This window comes from Aricia agestis, chromosome 9, assembly GCF_905147365.1.
Source record: "Aricia agestis chromosome 9, ilAriAges1.1, whole genome shotgun sequence".
NCBI classification, from domain to species: domain Eukaryota; kingdom Metazoa; phylum Arthropoda; class Insecta; order Lepidoptera; family Lycaenidae; genus Aricia; species Aricia agestis.
The window spans coordinates 17,946,074-17,967,445 of record NC_056414.1 but is presented as its reverse complement, the minus strand read 5'-3'; the positions used below and the strand labels follow the sequence as shown (position 1 = coordinate 17,967,445).

Genomic DNA, 21,372 nt, shown 5'->3' with positions numbered 1-21,372 from the left:
AAACAGCGCTTGCGCTGTGTTTCGCCGAGTGAGTGAGTTTACCGGAGGCATAATCCCCTCCCCTATTCCCTTCCCTTCTCTTCCCTACCCTCCCCTATTACCCTATTCCCTCTTAAAAGGCCGGCAACGCACCTGCAGCTCTTCTGATGCTGCGAGTGTCCATGGGCGACGGATGTTGCTTTGCATCAGGTGACCCATTTGCTCGTTCGCCCCCTTATTTTCATTAAAAAAAACTTTCACTTAACAAGTCAAGATGGTGCTGCAATTTGTTTAGTCAATGAATGCAGAAAATTATGCAAGTTACCTATGTCCGTATTTATTTACTTGTTTTAATTGTGGCGAATGGGCAAAATATGGATAATTATTAGTAATGTCTTAGTATTTATTACTAGAATTCTAAGTTTAATACATATAATATATTTTGTAGACTGTAGTTAAAAATATCAACACATTTAAAAAAGGAAGCACAAAATTATATGATAGCATTTACAAAATATGTAGGTATTATAACACGGAGAATAATTTAAGGAGCGTAGCCTGTTGGATCAGAGGCGCTTTGCACACGACGGGGCGGGGCGGACCGGTCAATTTCGCCGCGAACGATAGCACAAAGGGAATCCTACAATATGTATTACCAACGCACACCAAGGGCAAAAAGACCGCTCCGCAGGTCCCCAGCAGGCTCTGGCGGCGCAGCATGTCCGTGACTGCCCGCCGTGGATCACACAAACCAGTTTACATGCAGTAACGCAGACGGCGCGGCGCGGCGGTGCGAGGCGGCAGCTAGCTCTATTCTCTCTATCTCCACTAGTCGTGTGCTTTGTGTATCACCTCGCCCCATCGTCTGCAAAACAATGGAGTCCGTCCGGCAGCCAGCGCACGATACACGTGCTGACAATACTATAATTTACTATACAAACCTTAGATTAGTAATATTTGAACAAAGATACTGAGCATTGAACTACCGAGTACTGGCCATGTCATTCTCATTAGACGTCATTTTTCCGATAATATATACCTACTGGTCACCAGACACGTCTAGTTTAATTTTGTGCATACTGAATTGACTGATTAAATTAAGTACTTATTTTACAAAAGGTAACGTTATCAAAGAACATATATTTACCGTTATAAATTCTATTTACCGTTATAACATTTACCGGTATTAATTCCAATTTTTAACGCTATTTCTAGTATCGGGTAAATTTTTATACCGTTATCTATGACCTTGAAGCAATAACGTTATGAAAAAATACCGGTATTTGAAGCCCTGCACTGGCTATGGTTTTATAGCCGAAGTGCCATAATAAAAAAAAAATGTCAAACTGTCAAGTGTCATTAGTCATTACTGTCATATTATCAATTTTGGAATTTTAGGTTAGAAAATCTAAACATCCTATAAAATATTTAATTATTTACAGAAAATATTCATTTTAAAAGAAATTACTTACATGAGTTACTGATAAAAAGTTCAACATGCTTTCCAGGTAATCAGAAAGAAAGAGAGAGTGATTATTTTCACATAATCAATGTTTCATCGTAAGGTAGAGTGTAGACAGATAATCCTGATAATCCAATAATTTATTGCAGGTTAAGAGTAAAGCCTAGGCTAAGTTACTACATTCGATGTGTATCCGACAAACCGCCAGCGAAGGATGGTGAATTACCAAACACAGAACCAGAAAAGCCTAAGGATGATAAAAACTTCAAATCTAGTACAGAGAAAATACAGAACCTTCTAAAAAGTATGTTAGAAAAACCAGTCATATCAGAAAATGAATACCGAGATAAATTTACAACAGCTCCAGAGAGGAAAAGGAAACAGTCAGATATTATTCATGCAAAAACAGAGAAAATTGGTAAATATATAACTTTCAATATTATAAGTATGTGTGTAATATATGTTTAGTATTTATTTGTCCCAATTAATTGTAATCTTGTTATATCTTTCAGAGGAAAATATCACAAAAGCAGCAGGTGAAGTAGCAAAAGCAATTGGAGGGAATGTTAAACAAACAGAAGCTGAGCTGCTCTCCAAAGTTCTCGGGAAAATCAATCAGACTTCTACCAGCCTCAGGTATTACTAGAAGGAGCCCATAATAATATTATAGTTACAAAGTATCACATAAAGGAGAACACCCAAACTCCATAGAAAATTACCCAAGGCCCGGCGCAGAAGAGATGTATCTCAGTTATTTGTGTATTTTATGTGTAACATAATAACCTGAAAAAATCTAAAAGCATTTTTTTCTATCTTAGCTACATCATGGTAGCTAAGATAGAAAAAAATGCTTTTAGATTTTTTCAGGTGCTAATTGAAAATTACTTTTTTTTTCAACGCCTCCGTGGTCTAGTGGTTAGAGCGTCGCTCTCGACTCCGGAGGTCGTGGGTTCGAATCCCGCGTTGGAAACATGTTATTTCCAAGTTTGGTTAGGACAATGCAGGCTGATCACCTGATTGTCTGACAAGTAAGATGATCCATGCGTCGGATGGGCATGTAAAAAGTCGGTCCTGCGCCTGATCTCTCGCCAGTCGTGTCGGTCTTCCGTCCCACTGGGTTATGAGAGTAAAAGGAATAGAGAGTGCTCTTGTGTACTGCGCACACACTTGGGCACTATAAAATTACTCCTGCGTACCTGGCCTGGTTTCAATGAAACCGGCCACCGTCACCGAAACCGGTGTGGGGAGTATTATTACTTTTTTTTTAACATATTGACTCCAAAATGTTATAAAATGGTAATGAATTATGTTTCTATAATAATAATAATAATAAACAATATTAATATATCTTTATTTCTCAATAAAATCACAATATACAATATAACTAATATGAAGCATACCCTTTAGTAAAGGATTACTTGTGTTTTATTATTATATTATTAAACCGATATTTTTTATACATACCTATACATAGGCAAAATAAACAGAATTACAAGATTTAGTGAAAATAAGTATATGAAAGTGTTTTTCGTAACTTTCTGTTTAGAAGCACATGAAAAAAAAATAAAACTATTAATATTTTACCAATAATCATTTTTTTTTATTCAAATTTTTTACGAGGCTTAAAATGCACTTGGCATCTATGCCAGCCTCATAGTATTATTCACAATTATTAAAAATTAAACTATGCGACCCTTCATTGACAATAAATAAAATATTATTAAAGTGCGGGCCTCTTGCGAAAGAGGCGACGCCAAAATAATATTAATTTCCCCCCCAAACAAACCTCCCGAATACAACCGGCCCCTGAGATCACGATTCCGTCCACAATCCACCAACCAAGTGCATTAAGTCCTCTGCAACCCCACAGTGAACACAAAGAGGGGACTCCCTCTTTCCTATCATATGATTAAACTTGTTGAGTGGAACGTGTCCTGATTGCATCCTCATAGTGGTAACCAAGCTAGTCCTGATAATATTAGTGCCCTCTAACCATGGCCTCAGATAAGGTTCACAATTTAATGACCTGTACCAAATACCCTTGGAGGAAGAACAATCAATAAACAATTTCCTCCACCTATCAATACAAATTTGCTTAGCTACATGAAAAAATTCTGTGTAGTATGGCTGTATATGAGAAGACACATCCCGACCATCACAAATAGCCTCTTTTGCAGTTTGTCAGCCATCTCGTTGCCTAGTAAACCTATATGGGAGGGTATCCATTGCAGTCTAATGCGAGATGTTTCATTGAAGTCATTTAATATTTTAAGAATATTGTATGCAATAGGTACTCCTCTAGCTCCCGAGACGCAACGAATAAGGTGCTGAAGTGCAGACATTGAATCTGATAAAATAACAACCTGACATAAACCATTATTCTGAGCATAACGAAGTGCTTCCAGAATGCAATAAGTTCAGCTCTCATGATAGAAATGTTTCCTCCAAGTTTTAATTTGGATGAAACATTCCTTTGTACATCAATGAATGCGGCACCAACACCCTCATCATTTCTAGACCCATCAGTAAACAACCTGTGTTAACCGGGATATGTGACATGTAAATCATTTACAGTGAGAGATCTTAATAATGAAATATTAAAATTACGTTTAGAGTGGGTTACTCCTTCGACCCAAAGTCTCACAATACTTTTAATGTCAATGTAGGACAACCACACATTCATTTGGAACATCTCCAGGCTAGAAGCTGTATACAAAGGTCTATCCTTGAAAAGGTTATAAATTTCAATTAAATTAGGAGTGTTCCTCCCCCTCCAAAGGTTACTAAAGAGTGATAAATGTTCTATCTTCTTAGTATTTTCATTACAAAGTGACACCGACTTTAACCATTATTTACATCCGAGCCAAAGTCGACGGATGTGCAATGGTGCAATACTTAGCTCGCTTTCCATCACATGAATTGGAGTGCTTCTTATAAAACCGCCACAAATTCTCAATGCCCTATTTTGTACCAAATTAAGTTTATTCAAATGTGTCTTTGCTGCAGTTCCATATAAGAAGCTACCATACTCAATTCGACTTCTAATAAGGGAAAAATATAACCGTCTCAAATGTATCGGATGAACACCCCAGGAGCATCCTGACAAGACTTTTAAAACATTGAGACGTTTGTAACATTTTTCAGTTATTTTATTGATATGAGCACTCCATTTCAATGAAGAATCAAGCCACATTCCTAGATATTTAACTTTATTAACATTTTGGAGAGCACGACCATTCATATTTAAACATTAAGATTTTTCCTAGTTTTTTTAAAAATACAAATATTGCTTTTTTCTTCAGACAACATTAAGCCAATATCACATAAAATATCTGTTAAAACTATGATTGCCTCATTAAGTATTCTCTCTGCTAAATTAAAAATCTTATAATCTAAAGTAATATACAGTGTGTAACAAAAATAAGTGATAATACTTTAGGGCGTGTACGTGTTCCTTGTAGAGAGTTCACTGTGAAAGTAGCAGCGCTGAAAGACGAGAATTTTTTTTTCACTTTTGTATGGACAAGGGCCCGAGCGTCACGAGTTTCCCGATACAAAATTGAAAAAAATTTACCTGTAACACAAGTCCTTCAGGTACTTACCACGGGGCCAGACTGACGTGGTGTGAAGCGTCCATAGATATTATTATTATATTATTATTATTAATATGCATTACATAATTTCTTATAATCATAGAGTATATATATACCCTACCTACCCTAAAAGCTCGAATAAATATATGTTTATTCGAACTTTTGCTGTGACACATATGATTTTACATCTTTAGGACAAAAGCAAAGCTTTGTAACTGGTTAACAGCTTAAAATACCGAATCTTACTATAAATTATCTTCTTTATTCCGATGAGTTCAATACATATTATACAGGGTGTAACAAAAATAAGTGATTATACTTTAGGGTGTGTACGTGTTCCTTGTAGAGAGTTCACTGTGAAAGTAGCAGCGTTGAAAGACCAAATTTTTTTTCACTTTTGTATGGGGAAACTCGTGACGCTCGGGCCCTTGCCCATACAAAAGTGAAAAAAAAATTTCGTCTTTCAGCGCTGCTACTTTCACAGTGAACTCTCTATAAGGAACACGTACACACCCTAAAGTATTATCACTTATTTTTGTTACACACTGTATATAACAAAATCATCAGCATACTGTGATATCCTAAGGTTGACAATGATATTACTGATATTTCTTGTTAAAATGTTAAATAGCAATGGAGACAAAGGGTCACCCTGAGCCAAACCTTTACAAGCAAGTATACTTCGTCAAAGGCCGCAGGATGCTCTATTTCATTGTTATTACCAACCAAGATAATATAGAACGCTTATTACAGTTCATAAAAGTAATTAAAACTAAAATTGTTAGACCATGCGCCTGAAAATAATAAAATAGCATTTTTTTTACTAAAGCCACTTTTTGCGGCAATGACACATATAAATTTCTTTTACTAATAAAACATACAAAAAACTGAGGTACCTTACTTTTGAGGTCTTTAAATCAATTCAATTCATTCATTAAAGATACATTTTTGGTACCTTCATGCTATAAATAATTAGATCTTTGTTTTCAATTTTTTTATGATTGTATGTTTAAACAGTAAACACACAATCATATAAACATGTAATAAAAATCATGCCATCACTATGCTAAAGTAAAGGCTTGTGGCAATTAGTTTTATTTATTTTATTTAATTATTATAATTTTCAGTGACCTCATAGTTGGTATGAAGGTAGACAGATCGAGAGAGTCAGATGACACCTTAAAGATAGAAACTCGCGGCCAGCAGGTCAAGAGGATCGTGGGGAAATCCAGCCGAGACACAAGATATGGACAGCGCCAACAAGAGAGAGCAGAGCAAAGAAAACAGCACAGGTATAAACTATAAACAATTAGTTTGAAAAGGTTGACAAAATCTAAAAAAATGGAATATTGTAATATCATCACCTAAGCACTCTTACAGACAAACTGCACTTGTTGACGACTGCCTTGTAGTGTCTGGGACGGGATATTGGCAATGTCACAGGCACAGTTCAGAGGGCTTACTGGTCAATGTTTCTGATGACTTGTTACATTTTTCTTTACTAAACCAGAGACCAGACATACATTTATTCCTCTATGACTAAACTATTAATTTTATATATGAAATTGTCTCATTAGTGCTGTATGTTACAATGTAAACCTGCACCAACTTAAACGTCGAAAATCTACTCACTATTTTAGTAGAAAATAAAAGTAATCTAGGCGTTATTTAATCCACAATTAAAACTACTACCATTCATCCATCTTTACAAATTTTAACATATTTTATATCGTTGCAGTTTACCAAAAGTGACAACAGTGGACATATTTAATGGTGAGCCGCTGGGTATATTCACGCCAAGGGAAGCGAACTACGGCACCAAGCTCGACGTGTGGGAGCAGCTGAACCAGAGGGAACTGGCGCTGGCGACGTCGCAGCCCCCCGCCAACTACTTCCAGAAGATGATCATGTGGACCGAACAGGGCAAAGTCTGGAAGTTCCCTATTGATAATGAACAAGGTATATCTTTACATAATATTTTCTGAATTCTCCGACTAATTACTAATAGAGTTTTCATTAGCATGGAAAATGCCTCTTTGTATTTTTTGACCTACAAGTTACAAGAATGTTTTATGTTTTGACGCGGGGATGGGTCATGCCGACGATACAGGCGTGAGTCAAACTCCAAACTGCTGTCTCATGTTACATACGATAGGGGCTTTAGTTCTGACTTTAAGCTCGTACCAAAACATCCTTGTAGGTCTGTAGTTTTCGTCAAATGTTTGTAAATCACAGCAGCGCCGGCAGGGGGGTGCCAGGTGGTGCACTCCACTTTCCCAAGGGGTGCAAGTGGTGGTCCACTTGCACTCCTTAGGAATCTCGGGATCAACAGGAATTATTATTGATATAAAAAGCCGTCTGTATTACCGTGCCGGTCAAAGATAGTTCGTAATGTTTCGGCACTAAATGTATTCTGTTGACGTTAATAGACAGTCACATGTTGTCGTAAAAAGTAAAAAGAAAAAAAAGCGGCCAAGTGCGAGTTGGACTCGCCCATGACGGGTCCCGCGGCAGTAATAAGGTTTATTTTAATGAAAATTAAAAGGTTATTGATTTATTTTCATATTTCAGTTGATTTAATGAAAATTAATTTAACACTAGAAAGACCGGAGCTGTCAAATGACCGCATTTTTGTTTTTAATTTCCAAATTTTTTTTTTACCGTTGCATGAAATTCGTTTTCCTCTCGTGACATTTATTAATTTTCGATTGTTTAAATTGTGTTTTTAATCATTGGTCAATAATTGTAAGTTTTAAATAACAACCTACCTAGAAAAGCCGCAGCGGTCAATTGACCGCTTGAATAAAATTTCTAAAGAAAGTGGGTTTTTCTTGCAAGTTTTATTTTTCTTTAAAAATTTTTTATTATTATGTTTTGTTTGTGTGTTGTATTTGAAATTTGATTTAAAATTTATAAAAAATTCGACTGAAATAGACTTGTCAATGACTCATAGGACAAAAGTGGGATTTATTTATTTATTTATTTTATTTATTTATTTATTAAAGTTAATTAAAACGGGTTACCCCAATTACAATAATTAACTACAATCTTGACTTAAAATTAATTATGACATTGTTACAATACATAAACAAATTAGATTAGATAGTAATAGAAGAAACCCTTTCGTACTTACTTTCACAAAATCCTACACATGCTCTCTTCACATCCAACCACTTATCAACAAACACATCACATTCAGGATTAGCCGACAGAAGGGCGTTGAGCAAGTTTAGTGCTCGGTACAGCGGGGACTCAGCTCTCGCGACAGTCCGACATGTCGGCAGTGCGAATAATTTTGGCCGACGGCTAGGACGGTGCTTTAGATAGTTGTCAGGCACAAACAAGCGGCACATTAAGGCATGGAGTTCAGGGCAATCGATTATATTGCGAAGGATTTTTAAGGCAACCAATAGTAGGTCAACGCCTCGTCGGACCTCTAGAGATTGGTAACCTAAGGTACCCAAGAGATAGCCAGTTGGGTACATGTAAGGGTAGTATCCGTACACTTTCTTGAATAAAAATCTGAGAAACGCCTTTTGGATTTTTTCCAGCATCAGAATTGATGTAGCTGTGTAGGGAGCCCAGACACACGCATTTGTTTCTAGCTTGCTGCGTACTAGTGCGTTGTATAGCAATTTTATAACGGCGGGATTTTTAAAGTCCTTAACGTTGCGGAGTACAAAACCTAGACGTTTGAAACTGTCTTGAGCCGTCTCATATATGTGGTCCCTAAACGTAAGAGTTTTGTCAAAGTACACCCCTAAGTCCTTGATACTATGGACACGGGAAATAATATGACCAAATGGGATAAATACTTTTATTTACATAAATGGTCTAAAATTTCACATTTTTATATTTAAAAATAATGGTAATAAATTTACAAATATAGTATGCGCACAAATAAAACCTTTTGCCTGGCCTGTTTTGATATTGTAACGTATTTCAAGTTTTTTGCCTAATGAAAACCTGCTTTTTGAAAATTTTTAACGTTACTACTGAAAAATCTGTCCCAATTTTCATAGTATTGCCTGAGTTGACCTAACACAGCCAGGGCTTATTAGTAGTTCGAATTTCAATAAAATATTTATGCTAAGCTAATTTTATTTTTTGTTTTACCTACACAAACGAAGCAAATAACAAACTAAAGGTTGCGAATTGTAGTTCTATGAAAATATGATAAAAATTGTTATATTTACGCTAATTTTAAGCATATTTAATTTCTAAAGCATATTTTTTGTACTTTTTTAGCTTTAGTGATAAAAGATTTTTATATTGTGACCAAAAATACGACACCAAAAGAAGTATTTTTGTCCTCCAATAGGGTATTTTCATCAAGATGTTCATGGCTTCTAGACGTGAATTACTGTACATAAGAGTAACTTTACAGTCTATTGCTAATATGAGAAAATATTAAATCTGAAAAAAAAACGGTGTTTTATGCTCAAATACAGGAACAAAACTAATAAATCTTGTGGAGTCATTATAATGTCATTATATCAGTAGCAGGTCTATAAAATGCTTTTTTAAATAATTTTCTTAAATATTTGTTCTATAATTTAATTTAGATACATTTATAAATAATTACATGATCAATAAAATGCAAAAGCAAAATAGTAAGACACACAAAAAAATGTTAAAACATACGATGGGTCATTTGACCGCTCTTGGTCTTTCTAGGAAGTTCAGAATTCCGGTCTTTCTAGTGTTAAGGTTTACCATTTATGACGTATAAAAAAACTACTTGCTAGATCTCGTTCAAACCAATTTTCGTTGGTAGTTTTTATAGTAATGTACATCATATATTATTTTTAGACTTATGATACCCCTACTTTAGAAGTTAGAGGGGGGGGGACAGAAATTGTTTCTGCCGGCGCCCATGAATCACAGTGCAGTGGGATGTTTCATAGATCTCAACGACTAGGCTTATTAATTTACGTCAGTCGTCAAGGGTGATGATGTGCTGCGCTTACTATTTTTAGAAATTTCATTTAGTTTGATTTAGTTTATTATATTTTTTATTTATTATCTACTAAATGTGTGTGCCCTTAAAACCATATATTATTTTTTAATTGCTTTCGAGGTCCTTTTTCTATAAAATTCACAAACTTATGAAAATAATTCGCCAGAAGTAATATTCATAGTAATAAATTAATTATATAATTATACTGTTAACTGTATACAATAGTAAATCATAACATTTTTAATTCCAGGTATTGAGGAGGAGCAGAATGTCCACTTCTCCGAGCACATATTCCTTGATCAGCACCTCGAGGGCTGGTGCCCGACCCGGGGCCCCATACGGCACTTCATGGAGCTGGTCTGCGTGGGCTTGTCCAAGAACGCCTTCTACACTGTCCAGGAGAAGAAGGACCATATTATGTGGTACAAGGAGTATTTTGAGTCCAAGAAAGATTTACTCAATGAGATCGGCGCCTGGGACCAACCGCAACAAGTTACGGAGGCATCAACGTGAATAGAAGTTAATAGTTATGTAGTAGCTTTATACAGTTTGTTACAAAACAAAGTGATAATACTTTAGGGTATAAATGTATCTCTTGTATAGTTTAGTGATGGTCGATGAGTAACTAACTCGAGTTGGGCTTAACTCAACCCACTCGAGTTGAATTCTCTGACTCGAGTTCATAAACTGCCAAAAATACATAAATAAATGATTATATTTCAAACAATAATTTTCTTTTTTACTTACATTATTCATTATTATTTAAAATAAATAATATAAAAAGTAAAAGATGAAAGAATTGAAACAGATAAAAATATCATTTGTCGGTTCCAATTTTTTAACTTTTTATGCGAAGCTGAGGGAATAAACTGGTAAAAATTCAAAAAGCATTCACTTGTCCATCATTGAGTTACATAACTCTAGTTCAACCCGAGTTACGTGAATTTTAACTCGGGGTAAATCGAGTATAGTTTTTTCCGACTTAGCACATCACTAATAGAGTTCACTGTGAAAGTAGCAGCGGTGAAAGACCACATTTTTTGTGATTGGTATGGGCCCCAGCGTCACGAGTTTCCCCATACAAAGGTAAAAAAATATTTGCTCTTTCAGCTAGCACTGCGACTTTTACAGTGAACTCTTTACAGGGGACTCATGCACACCCTAAAGTAGATCGCTTAGTTTTGTTACATCCTGTATAATAATCAACTCCCTTTTCCCTGGCCCACGCAACATTATCGACGGACAGGTAGGAAAGGGAATTAAACTTATTAAGCCAAATAGATTGAGTTGTTATTTTACAACATCCACTTCGGAACGTACGGAACATTTACAGTAAAATGTTAAGTATTTTAATGGTATTTTGACCTTTTTCAATAATTTAATGTCTTGTTTACATAGCTTGACATAAACTCGTGGAAGAAAAAAAAATGGGATGTTAATCGTTATTTAACATTTCGATTGTCAGATTAACTTCTTTATTTATCAGAACCAGGATGATTGAGCTTGGCTCGGTATAGCAAACACTCATTGACTTCGTGTTACTTAATAACGCCATCTGCTAGTCGTTTTTATTAACAATTAGTTGCCAATTAGTTAAACAATTAGTTGCCAACAAAATAGTATTACTATTTGCCAATAGATGTCAGGAAGAGTCATATTTTTCAGTTTATCGATTATCGATAGAACACGAATAAAAAGACATTTTCTGAAAATGATTCCTAGCTAGATAGATTTATCGCCCCCGAAACCCCCTATATACTAAATTTCATGAAAATCGTTGGAGCCGATTCCGAGATTCCAATTATATATATATATATATATATATATATATATATATATATATATATATATATATATATATATATATATATATATATATATATATATATATATATATATATATATATATATATATATATATATATATATATATATATATATATATATATATATATATATATATATATACAAGAATTGCTCGTTTAAAGATATAAGATTATCTTATTATGTTAACGTACCTGTTAACTTATGAGTGTGCGTTTTATTAAAAAAGTTCAGGATAAAACTTTGGAAACTTTCTAGGAAACAATGAAACAACTCTTGTCTTATTCACTTTATTGCACTTTTGTAAGTACATTTTCTAGTTTCGATGTTTCACGTCACCACTTACTAGTAATCGCTTACAACACTATAACAATATCGTTACGGTTACAAAACACTACCGACACTCGATACTCCATCTCATACAAAAAATATCAACAATCGTATGAACGTTACTATCACCTATGTCCGCGGTAGGGGACCGAACAGCGGAATAGCGAAACGACTCGTTAACTTTTTATATGAATATTTTCTTAACACCTCCATCGTGGGTATCGCAGACACAATAGATTTTCAATTGTTATGTGGCAGCCGGCTGCCGCTTGGGGATTGATGGGTTAACTCGGCTTTATCGAGTCGTTTTCGCTACTCGCTAGCATTAACAAGGAACTCGGTACGTCTAAGTACACATCCCGAATCATTCGTATACATTTAAAAGCCTCCAAATTACTACAAAAAATTATACAAAAATATAACGTAATAAGAAATCATTTACAATGTATGAGTATGTACATTTTGTTGTAAATGCTGAAAGTGGCCAGAAACATTGATTTTAAACCATTTACCCGCACAACATTATTGTCAGTATTCCTAATCGCCTAGAAATATTAAGGCAACCCTACTCTTGAGTATTACCCATTCCTACTTAATATTCCCACTGAAACTAAAATTTTGACATGCTAGATTTAAAGCAAATAATTACTATTATTGTTCTGTAAAGAAGTTTACACCTGTACAACAGTGACTTCTGAACAGTATTTCTACAGTGCATGTATGTTTAAAATTGATATGACAACCATTATTGTACGCTGTTATTAGTACTTATTCTATATACAACTATGTTTAAGATATAAGTATCGTAAAAACAAGAGGAAGACAAAGTAAGTCTCTGAGACTGTATTAAAATGTTTAGCAATTATTACTACAGCCCTAAAAGCATATTTTGGCGCGCTGCCAAAATCAGATAAGTATTCGCCATCTTGCAAAATGTCACTTGAGCTTTTCCACACCCATTGGACTATCGTACCATTTTGTGTTTGATCGAAATGATTTCCAGCGACAGCTGCGCCCTAATGGCAATGACATCTAAGTGCCAAAATATCATTTTAGGGCTGTAATATAGATAGACGACGAATAGACAATAGTATACATAGCGATAGAGGAGGTATTATAACTACCAAGTTAATTACATGGAGTAAGTGATATACAAAATCAGTACAAAGATTTTTTTAATTATGTTTTCTTAATTTCCAAAATATTATGCATAAAGATACTACAAACTCCACACTATAAATTCGCCTGATTTTTAACGGAATGATTTTATTATTGGAATGTTTTACATTTTGAGCAGATACTAATAATATATAGTTTGTATCACTTTCCAGCACTTAAAGTCATAAAATGATGAGAAACTTCCACCTACAAAATATTAAACTAGTTTGAACTTATGTAAAAATACTTTTCATTAAGGAACTCATAATTCATACTCTTGAAAATTAAATAATAATAGACATACATAGTAAATAGTAATATAGAGTAGCATTAAAAAGTAAACGGTTTTACATATCTTACATACTACTGTTGTTTTCAATCGTAGGATGTTAGGAGAAATCTTTTGTGCTATTCAATTCACAACAAATAATTGTAAAAGCCAAGAGGGCATGGAGTAGGTAAGCAAAGATTGCATTATACCTCAGAGCAATAAAAAATATGCTTTCGTACAGAGTAACAGATACACAGAAAGGTGTCAGATTGATTTCACAACAACAAGTGTGCGCATGACATTTCCTATTACGATACACTATGAACTCATTAGTAAAATTTGTGCTAAATTATTGTAGTAGTTAAATCTGACAGCTTTCTATGCTGCTCCTCTGTGCGAAGGTGTATACTATTTAGTTTGTAACCATACTGTGTACGAGTCAGCCGAGTGAGATGGCGGCTGAAGCTGGACAATTAACTCCTGGACGGTTCACTGGGGCTCGCTCCATCATCTTACATCACCTGGAAATACGATGTTTATTTTAATTATTACGATAAAAGAGAACACAACATCAAGCTTCTATCGTTATCCATGCTCCTGAACGAACTCAAGATCGACATAGCACTAAGCATCAATCAATTTCATGATCCTGCGTTACAAATGGAGCCACCGACCGATCGTGCGCTAGCATAGATTTGGGAGTACCAAACCCCACTGAGATCGAGTTGGGGGCGCTTTTCCTGTCAGGCGTGTTGTCCCGCGCGCGGGTCTGGTCCGCATGCTCCTACAAAATGCAAAAACATAGGATGCGGGCAACTTTCATGCGGAGATCAGCGCACGGACGATGACACGTATGACAGGAAAAAGAGCCCTGATTATACAGGGCGTAACAAAAGGGTGGTGCTCTTTCAACGTGAACTTTCACAGTGAAGGGACACATGCACACCCTAAAGTATTATCACTTAGTTTTGTCATACCTTGTAAATTGTGCCGGGGCTGTACAGTACCTGCAGGATCTGGCTGGCCTCGAAGGCGGTGCCGGGAAGCCGCACGATGAGCGCGGCGACGCGGCCCGCCTCCACGCACACATGTCGCTGTATTGTGCCGGGCTGTACAGTACCTGCAGGATCTGGCTGGCCTCGAAGGCGGTGCCGGGCAGCAGCACGATGGGCGCGGCGACGCGGCCCGCCTCCACGCACACATGTCGCCGTATTGTGCCGGGCTGTACAGTACCTGCAGGATCTGGCTGGCCTCGAAGGCGGTGCCGGGCAGCAGCACGATGGGCGCGGCGACGCGGCCCGCCTCCACGCCCACATGTCGCTGTATTGTGCCGGGCTGTACAGTACCTGCAGGATCTGGCTGGCCTCGAAGGCGGTGCCGGGCAGCAGCACGATGGGCGCGGCAACGCGGCCCGCCTCCACGCACACCATGTTGCCGTACTCCTCGTCGCCCAGGTCCGGGATCTCCTTCGCGAACTCCGACCACGGGTTCCAGATCACTGCAACATATATCATATTGTAAAGTCACGCATGAACGATAACAGATTGAGAGATACTTTCACATTCGGAACTCTTGATGTCTTGTCTTGTTTTGATGGTTGTGTCCTATTAGGGCATAGATTCTAGACGCATTTCAACCTTCAAAATAGGTCTATCGACTTCACTTCAGGTACCGACCTGTGTCGGGGAAGTTGTACTTCTGTATGCGCATCTTGCGGCCGCTAACGACGTTGGTGATGATGTGCTCGGGCGCGGTGTTCTGGTACACGCGGTCCGTCCACTCGTTGATCGTCACAACCTCGCGCGTCTCCTGGTATATCGCGCCTTCCCTCGTCTGGAAATTTTAAAAAAAGTTAAAAAACGCATATGGAACAAGCGAAGCTACGTTCTTTATTTAAATTTCAAAACAGGCGTGTATATGGCTAGCTTCAGCATTTTTTTAATGTTTTGAAGCCAATTGATTAAAGTACTAGTGAATAGCTAAATTCCAGTAAAAAAACTCAGAAGTCTAAAATAAACGTTTAAACTTTAAAATAATGTATTCGGCTAGTATTAACTATTATGAAGGGAGAAACAACAAGAGTTTGCTATATTATCCGCATCGTTAACTGAGAAGATTCTCTATTTTTCAAAAGTCGGTAAAATTATTTCTTACATTACTACACCAAGGCGTTAAAAATGTTCATCTGATACATCTTCATTGTTCTACATTAGTGTTGTGACCCCCAGGGGGGTTGCGAAGCCCTACTCGGGGGGGTCGCCGACAGATAGAAAAAGCTGACGTATAATAGATAAACATACCAAACTAGAAAAAAAATCATTACCGTCTACGTCGGTAGCATTTTAATAAAATTATTTCTTTGGCTTTCTATGACGCGAGGGGGTCGCCAGTATATTTCAATCTGTAAAGGGGTCGCCAAATCAAAAAGATTGAAAAACACTATTCTACACAATTATTCTACTCTTAATTTTCATTTCTATTGTAGAGTTCAATAGCAAATAGTGTATTACATAGTATTATGTCATAGATCACAGAAGCACTAAGCGTGTATCTACTGTGGTGTCGAGATGTGGGCGGCGAGTCACGCTAACTAGACGACAGCTTTTTGCCTACATGTTTATTACCTCATTGTTATTAGATGTACGCCTCAATCGAAATCGAATAATAATTGACCGATGAAATGATAAATAAAAGGTGCAAAGTTAATGTATTAATAGGGAATAATATTGGTAATAAAATTATTTTTATTAAATTTATTGAATTTTTATTAAATTTATTGAATTAGGTAGATATTTGCCCTAATGCCACTTTCCTCTATGGCTCGCGTATTAAATATATTTTGTTCATCGCAACAGCGATATGCGTCTTGATTAAAAAAAATAGTCATCAACGAAAATGATTCAGACAGATAGTGAACCTACGTGTTTTAGTCTAGAACATAACTTTATGTTAACAATTAAGTCAATATTGAGATTCAAGGGCGTCGCCAGGGGTGGGGGGGGGGGGGGGCAAGGAGGGGCAGCTGCCCCCCTAGAGATTCTAAAAAAGTTGCCAAACATAATGCAAACAACGACCACTATAATATTAAAATCTGGTAATTAAAAAAAATACGCTGTACGATGTACACTTATTCAAATTCAAACTCCTTTTTATTCTATTTTTATAATAAATGTTATTATAACTTATTTACAAGTTTTTTATTGCATAGTCAAGAGCTCGTGCTCGTGTAGCTTTACCACGAAGCTAAAACAAAGCTTTACACATCTCTCTCTCTCGACTCTGTACTGTCACAGAATATATTATATGTATATAGTACTAAGATACTGTTGTTATTACAATCGCTGTAGATCATAGATGTAAGGCTCGTAGTACAAGTGAAAAGCTTCATGTGCAGTCGACTCTACCTACAATTCATAACTACTTTTCTCATTTATAGAGAATGAGAAAAGTATGAATTGTAGTAGGTAAAGTCAACTTGCAACCCCCCCCTGCGCCATCGGCTGGCGACGCCCTTGTTGAGATTTGATTGCTGGACTCAAGCCCAATGTCAAAATAACCCAACCAAAATTCTCGCTAAACTAATCTGTCTGTAAATAAAGTATGATAGGTATAAGTACATTTTTTCCCTCTTTCCCTATTCCTTGTTCCCCTTACCTTATCAATGAACATGCATCCGTGCATGCCGGTGACCTGGGAGCGGCGCACGTCTGGCACCTTGAAGTAGGTGTGCAGCAGCAACTGGCACGAGAACGTCAGCTCCTTGCTGGGGTTGTACACGCCCACGTTGAAGTGCAGCTCCTTCTCGCGCAGGATCAGCCGGTACGTAAGACGGAACCTACGGGAGATAATGCTTTAGCTGGAAGGTATTGGGAATGATCCTTATGTCGTTGATATAGGAATCCTGTCGCAGGTAAAATAACGACGAATGCGATTACAAGATTAGTTTCGCTTTGTAGCCAACAGATGGCGTTGAGATTCAGTTGTCGTTAAATCGAGCTATTGCTTATTAGTTTTATGCGCACTGACTCGGCCTCGACGTCGCCGCTGGGCAGGCGCTTTGAAAGCTTCTCGACGCGCCAGCGTAACCTGGTGGGGTGAGGTGGACCAACTCACTGGAAGTGCCACATGGAGCGCGTGAAGTCGTCGTCGACGAGGCTAAAGACGGCCTCGACGTCGCCGCTTGGCAGGCGCTCGGGCAGCTTCTCGACGCGCCAGCGCGCCACCCGCGCGAACCCGTGCTGCGGACCGAACGCCCATTGACCGAATTGTGCTAAAACAGTTAAATAGTGGGGATTAATTTTAACTGCACAAATATCTGTTTAAAGAGTGTTGTAGTTCAAACCACTCGGTTAATCACAGCATTTTGTTACTGAACTCGGGTGATGCCACCCGAGTTCAGCAACAAAATGTTGAGCTTTTGTACATAATGCTCCGTGAGCTAGTTTTAAGCAATAGCAAGTGTTGCTGTGTATTTAGGGATGGCGTAGCGCCGCCCCACACCCCTTTTCTTAACCCCGATCCCTCGACGCTGTTAAACTTAGAGCAGGCTACGCCACGTTAATTGTATATTTCCATAAAATAGCCGTATTTAACATTTGTAAAGTCTGTTGCAGGCTGTAGCGCTCTACATGGAGTATGATTTCGATCGTCAGATGATCTTATCTTAAAGCTACCTCTAATACACGACACCAGTAAGAAGCCAAATAGGAACGTTACATTGATACATATCATAAATCATGAAATTGTGCTAAAGTGCTTCACTTAATCATAATTCATATACTTACTTAAATAAAAAATTCACAAAAAACTAGCCAATTAACAGAAAACCGCAAAGAAAAAAAAACAAAGAAAATTTACGAGCAGCACATACTAAAACTTAATTTTATGATATTATGCTCAATGAAATTTAAGACACAATTAAAACAATTACGGGTCAGAAAAAGTATTTCATGAGTTTACGAACAACGTTTTATTGGTCGTAAACGTTAAATACAAAAACATTTAGATTTTACTGTGTTTATTATTTTAATTTACATGTTTTACTTTAAATATTTTATATTACATTTAAAGTACCCAATGTAGGTAATATCTTTGTTTCAACTGGCCATATTTCGTCGAGAATTTAACAATAAACATAAAATTTAACTAATTAAAGCAACAATTAAAATTTAAAACCAATGATTTGGATGTAGATAATTTTTTCAGCGAGGAAAATGAACACATTATACTTGAGGAGAAACGCACAATATTATTATCAAAATGAAGAATTATTTCTGGCTAAAAGTAATAAGCAAAAACTAAAACTTACGAAAAACAAAAGGAATCCCTCCCCGGATCGCGCGCTTGCCGTCGAACACCGCCTGCTTACTGAAAACAAAACAAAAATTATGTTAGCACTCACAAATATTATACCGACAACTTTTAAAGAACACACCAAAGAAATTCAAAAGAAAACAACCGAGGAAAATCAAAGGAAAACTTTGGGGAATGTGATCTTAAACCTGAGACTTCAACTATTCTTTGATAGGAATCTTTTTATTTTTACCTGTAATAACTTTAATGGTCCAGGTTCCCTTGAACATTTTTTTATTACTATATCAAGCTAATTTTGTGTGAGTAACTTCATTTTAATAAGACAAACAACAATTTTATTTGCTAAAAATCTCGAAAGTGGTAGCTGCTCCTAGAGGGATGATGATTGATGAAACTGTATAGCAATTGGCACGCTTATCCAGCAAAACGGCACCAACAGTGGCATTTCAACCGGCTTCATTAGCCGGTCGGTTCCCGCGACGCTCTACGGTTCCCGAAAGTGCAGCGACAATGGCAATTTTAAATTACTATACATGTCACGTTCAAACAAGATCAATTTTAGCGGCTACATTCCGACGCGGCCCGCAAAAAGAACCCTTATATTATAAATGCATCAGTGCTGAGGACCGACGACAAAAACGGCCAGCGGGCCGCATATAAATTATTTATGCCATTTTTAGCATTTCGGAGTCTGCGGACTGCGACTGGACGGCATATGCCCCTCCGCATTACGCGCTGGCAAAAACTCGTTACCGCTCAATGAGATGTTTTATTGTGGAATGAAATATGGAATATAACGAGTGCCGTAAGAAATGTCGTTATCCCCGCGCGGAGCCGTCGCCCATCAACGGAGGTGTTGCTGACAACCCGCTGAAAGAAATTAGCGAAACATCATCAACGATATTAAGCCAAAGTAGGGGAAAAACCAGTTAAGGATCCTCTTCGATAGCAGATTGAGGCAGGATCTATGCGTTGATTGTTTGACAACGAACCGGGTTATGAAAGATGCCATTAGTGTCTTAATCCTTGTTTAACAATCAGCGATGTAGCAAATAAAAATTTGACGACAATGCCTGACCACCATACTATATTATCATGCAGAGCCTCAAATTATCAATGCAGCCAAATATGGGTGCAGTATCATAGTTAAATCTGATAAAACTGATTTACAGTGTGTACTGATCGTTAGCGATCAGATAAGGAGAGAGCCCGCATAAACCAGGTTTAGGAGTTTAGACGATATCAACCACCCACCCACGGTAAAACAAGCTTAGGACTTATCTAAACTGACCTACCGCTATCTCTGTAGCTCGTAAAATCTTGTCAGACTTGTAAATGGGAAAGATTGTAAGGATGTCTGTCCAAATTCACTTATCATGAATTAAGTTTAGATTAAACCCTTCTTAACATAAAGAGCTGCTTAGTCTGCGTCTTCAACTCTAAGAAAACTCTCAGAAGAGTTTTCTTTTTTTTTATGAAATAAGGGGGCAAACGAGCAAACAGGTTATCTGATGGAAAGCAACTTCTGTCGCCCATGGACACTCACAGCATCAGTAGAGCTGCAGGTGCGTTGCCGGCCTTTTAAGAGGGAATAGGGTAATAGGGGGTGTGTAGGGAAGGGAAAAGGGTAGGGGATTGGTCCTCCGGTAAACTCACTCACTTGACGAAACACAGCGCAAGCGCTATTTAAAGTTGCATAAGGCAGTTAATAGTTATGTGACTAATTTGGATCCAAACAGACAACTGTATGCCTACTAAGAAACAATAAAATATTAATAACTGTAGGTGGTTTTTGTCGACATAAGTAGTGAACGGTTAACTCCTAGATAGCAGCGATAGTCGAGTTATGCTGTAATGAGCTATAATGTCACCGATACCATCAGTATTCTGCGCGCGACCGATCACCGAGCGGTTTAATTGTTAAAATACCATTAAAATACATAAACATGTTTCAAAACCTGATAGGTAGACTGTGGACTGTAGAGTCGGTACTCGGTACAGTCCGCGATCGCTAAAAGCCTCGTAAAGATAAGTTATGGTACTGGAAGTTTCCCGCAACATTGTTAGTGCACTGTGCACAAATCTAAACTATTGTAAGTATGTATGTCCTTTTACAAGACACAATGTCGATTCCCATTTAAATCGGCTTAGCAGCTAAACGTGAAATAATACTCAAAGGAAAGTAACACTATCACAGTTATAATATTAGTATTGAAGTATGGATAGTTATTCTAATTTCTGATTGTAAGCTTATCTTCCAAAAAGGAGATAATATTGACTCTCGGTTTACAATATGAACAACTTCATTTGTAAGCTAAATTACTTTCTACATTAATAATTTTGTACGCGCTTCGTCGTATCTCTCGTCATTATTTATGCATACATATATACAAATAAGGTATGACTTATGACTCTTATGAGCATGAACTTAAACTCGGTGTGAACCCGCGACCTCTGTCCGTTACGTCAGAACTCGGTACTC

At 37.1% G+C, this 21,372-nt stretch overlaps 2 protein-coding genes across 5 annotated transcripts in view; one reads left to right on the top strand and one right to left on the bottom strand.

The window, feature by feature from the left end:
• Positions 1-1,358: 1,358 nt before the first annotated feature.
• Positions 1,359-21,372, top strand: part of LOC121730747 (28S ribosomal protein S31, mitochondrial) — a 22,002-nt gene continuing 1,988 nt past the window's right edge. The window contains exons 1-6 of one of the 2 annotated variants that reach the window (XM_042119904.1): positions 1,359-1,487; positions 1,591-1,859; positions 1,954-2,077; positions 6,162-6,326; positions 6,773-6,993; positions 10,245-10,513. In XM_042119904.1, the coding sequence (XP_041975838.1) occupies positions 1,477-1,487; positions 1,591-1,859; positions 1,954-2,077; positions 6,162-6,326; positions 6,773-6,993; positions 10,245-10,507 (1,053 nt within the window). In that variant the 5' untranslated portion in view covers positions 1,359-1,476 and the 3' untranslated portion in view covers positions 10,508-10,513. Of the gene's footprint in view, positions 1,488-1,590; positions 1,860-1,953; positions 2,078-6,161; positions 6,327-6,772; positions 6,994-10,244; positions 10,730-21,372 lie in introns of those variants that run through there. The other variant, XM_042119903.1, reaches the window with a different exon arrangement.
• LOC121730750 (glucose-6-phosphate 1-epimerase) overlaps positions 12,865-21,372 on the bottom strand; it is a 23,111-nt gene continuing 14,603 nt past the window's right edge. Inside the window, exons 3-9 of one of the 3 annotated variants that reach the window (XM_042119909.1) lie at positions 18,886-18,944; positions 17,691-17,847; positions 17,232-17,412; positions 15,254-15,410; positions 14,993-15,075; positions 14,698-14,766; positions 12,865-14,098 (exon numbers count right to left, since the gene is read on the bottom strand). In XM_042119909.1, coding sequence (XP_041975843.1) covers positions 14,090-14,098; positions 14,698-14,766; positions 14,993-15,075; positions 15,254-15,410; positions 17,232-17,412; positions 17,691-17,847; positions 18,886-18,944 — 715 coding nt within the window. In that variant the 3' untranslated portion in view covers positions 12,865-14,089. Of the gene's footprint in view, positions 14,099-14,697; positions 14,779-14,923; positions 15,076-15,253; positions 15,411-17,231; positions 17,413-17,690; positions 17,848-18,885; positions 18,945-21,372 lie in introns of all 3 variants that reach the window. The other 2 variants (XM_042119910.1, XM_042119908.1) reach the window with 2 other exon arrangements.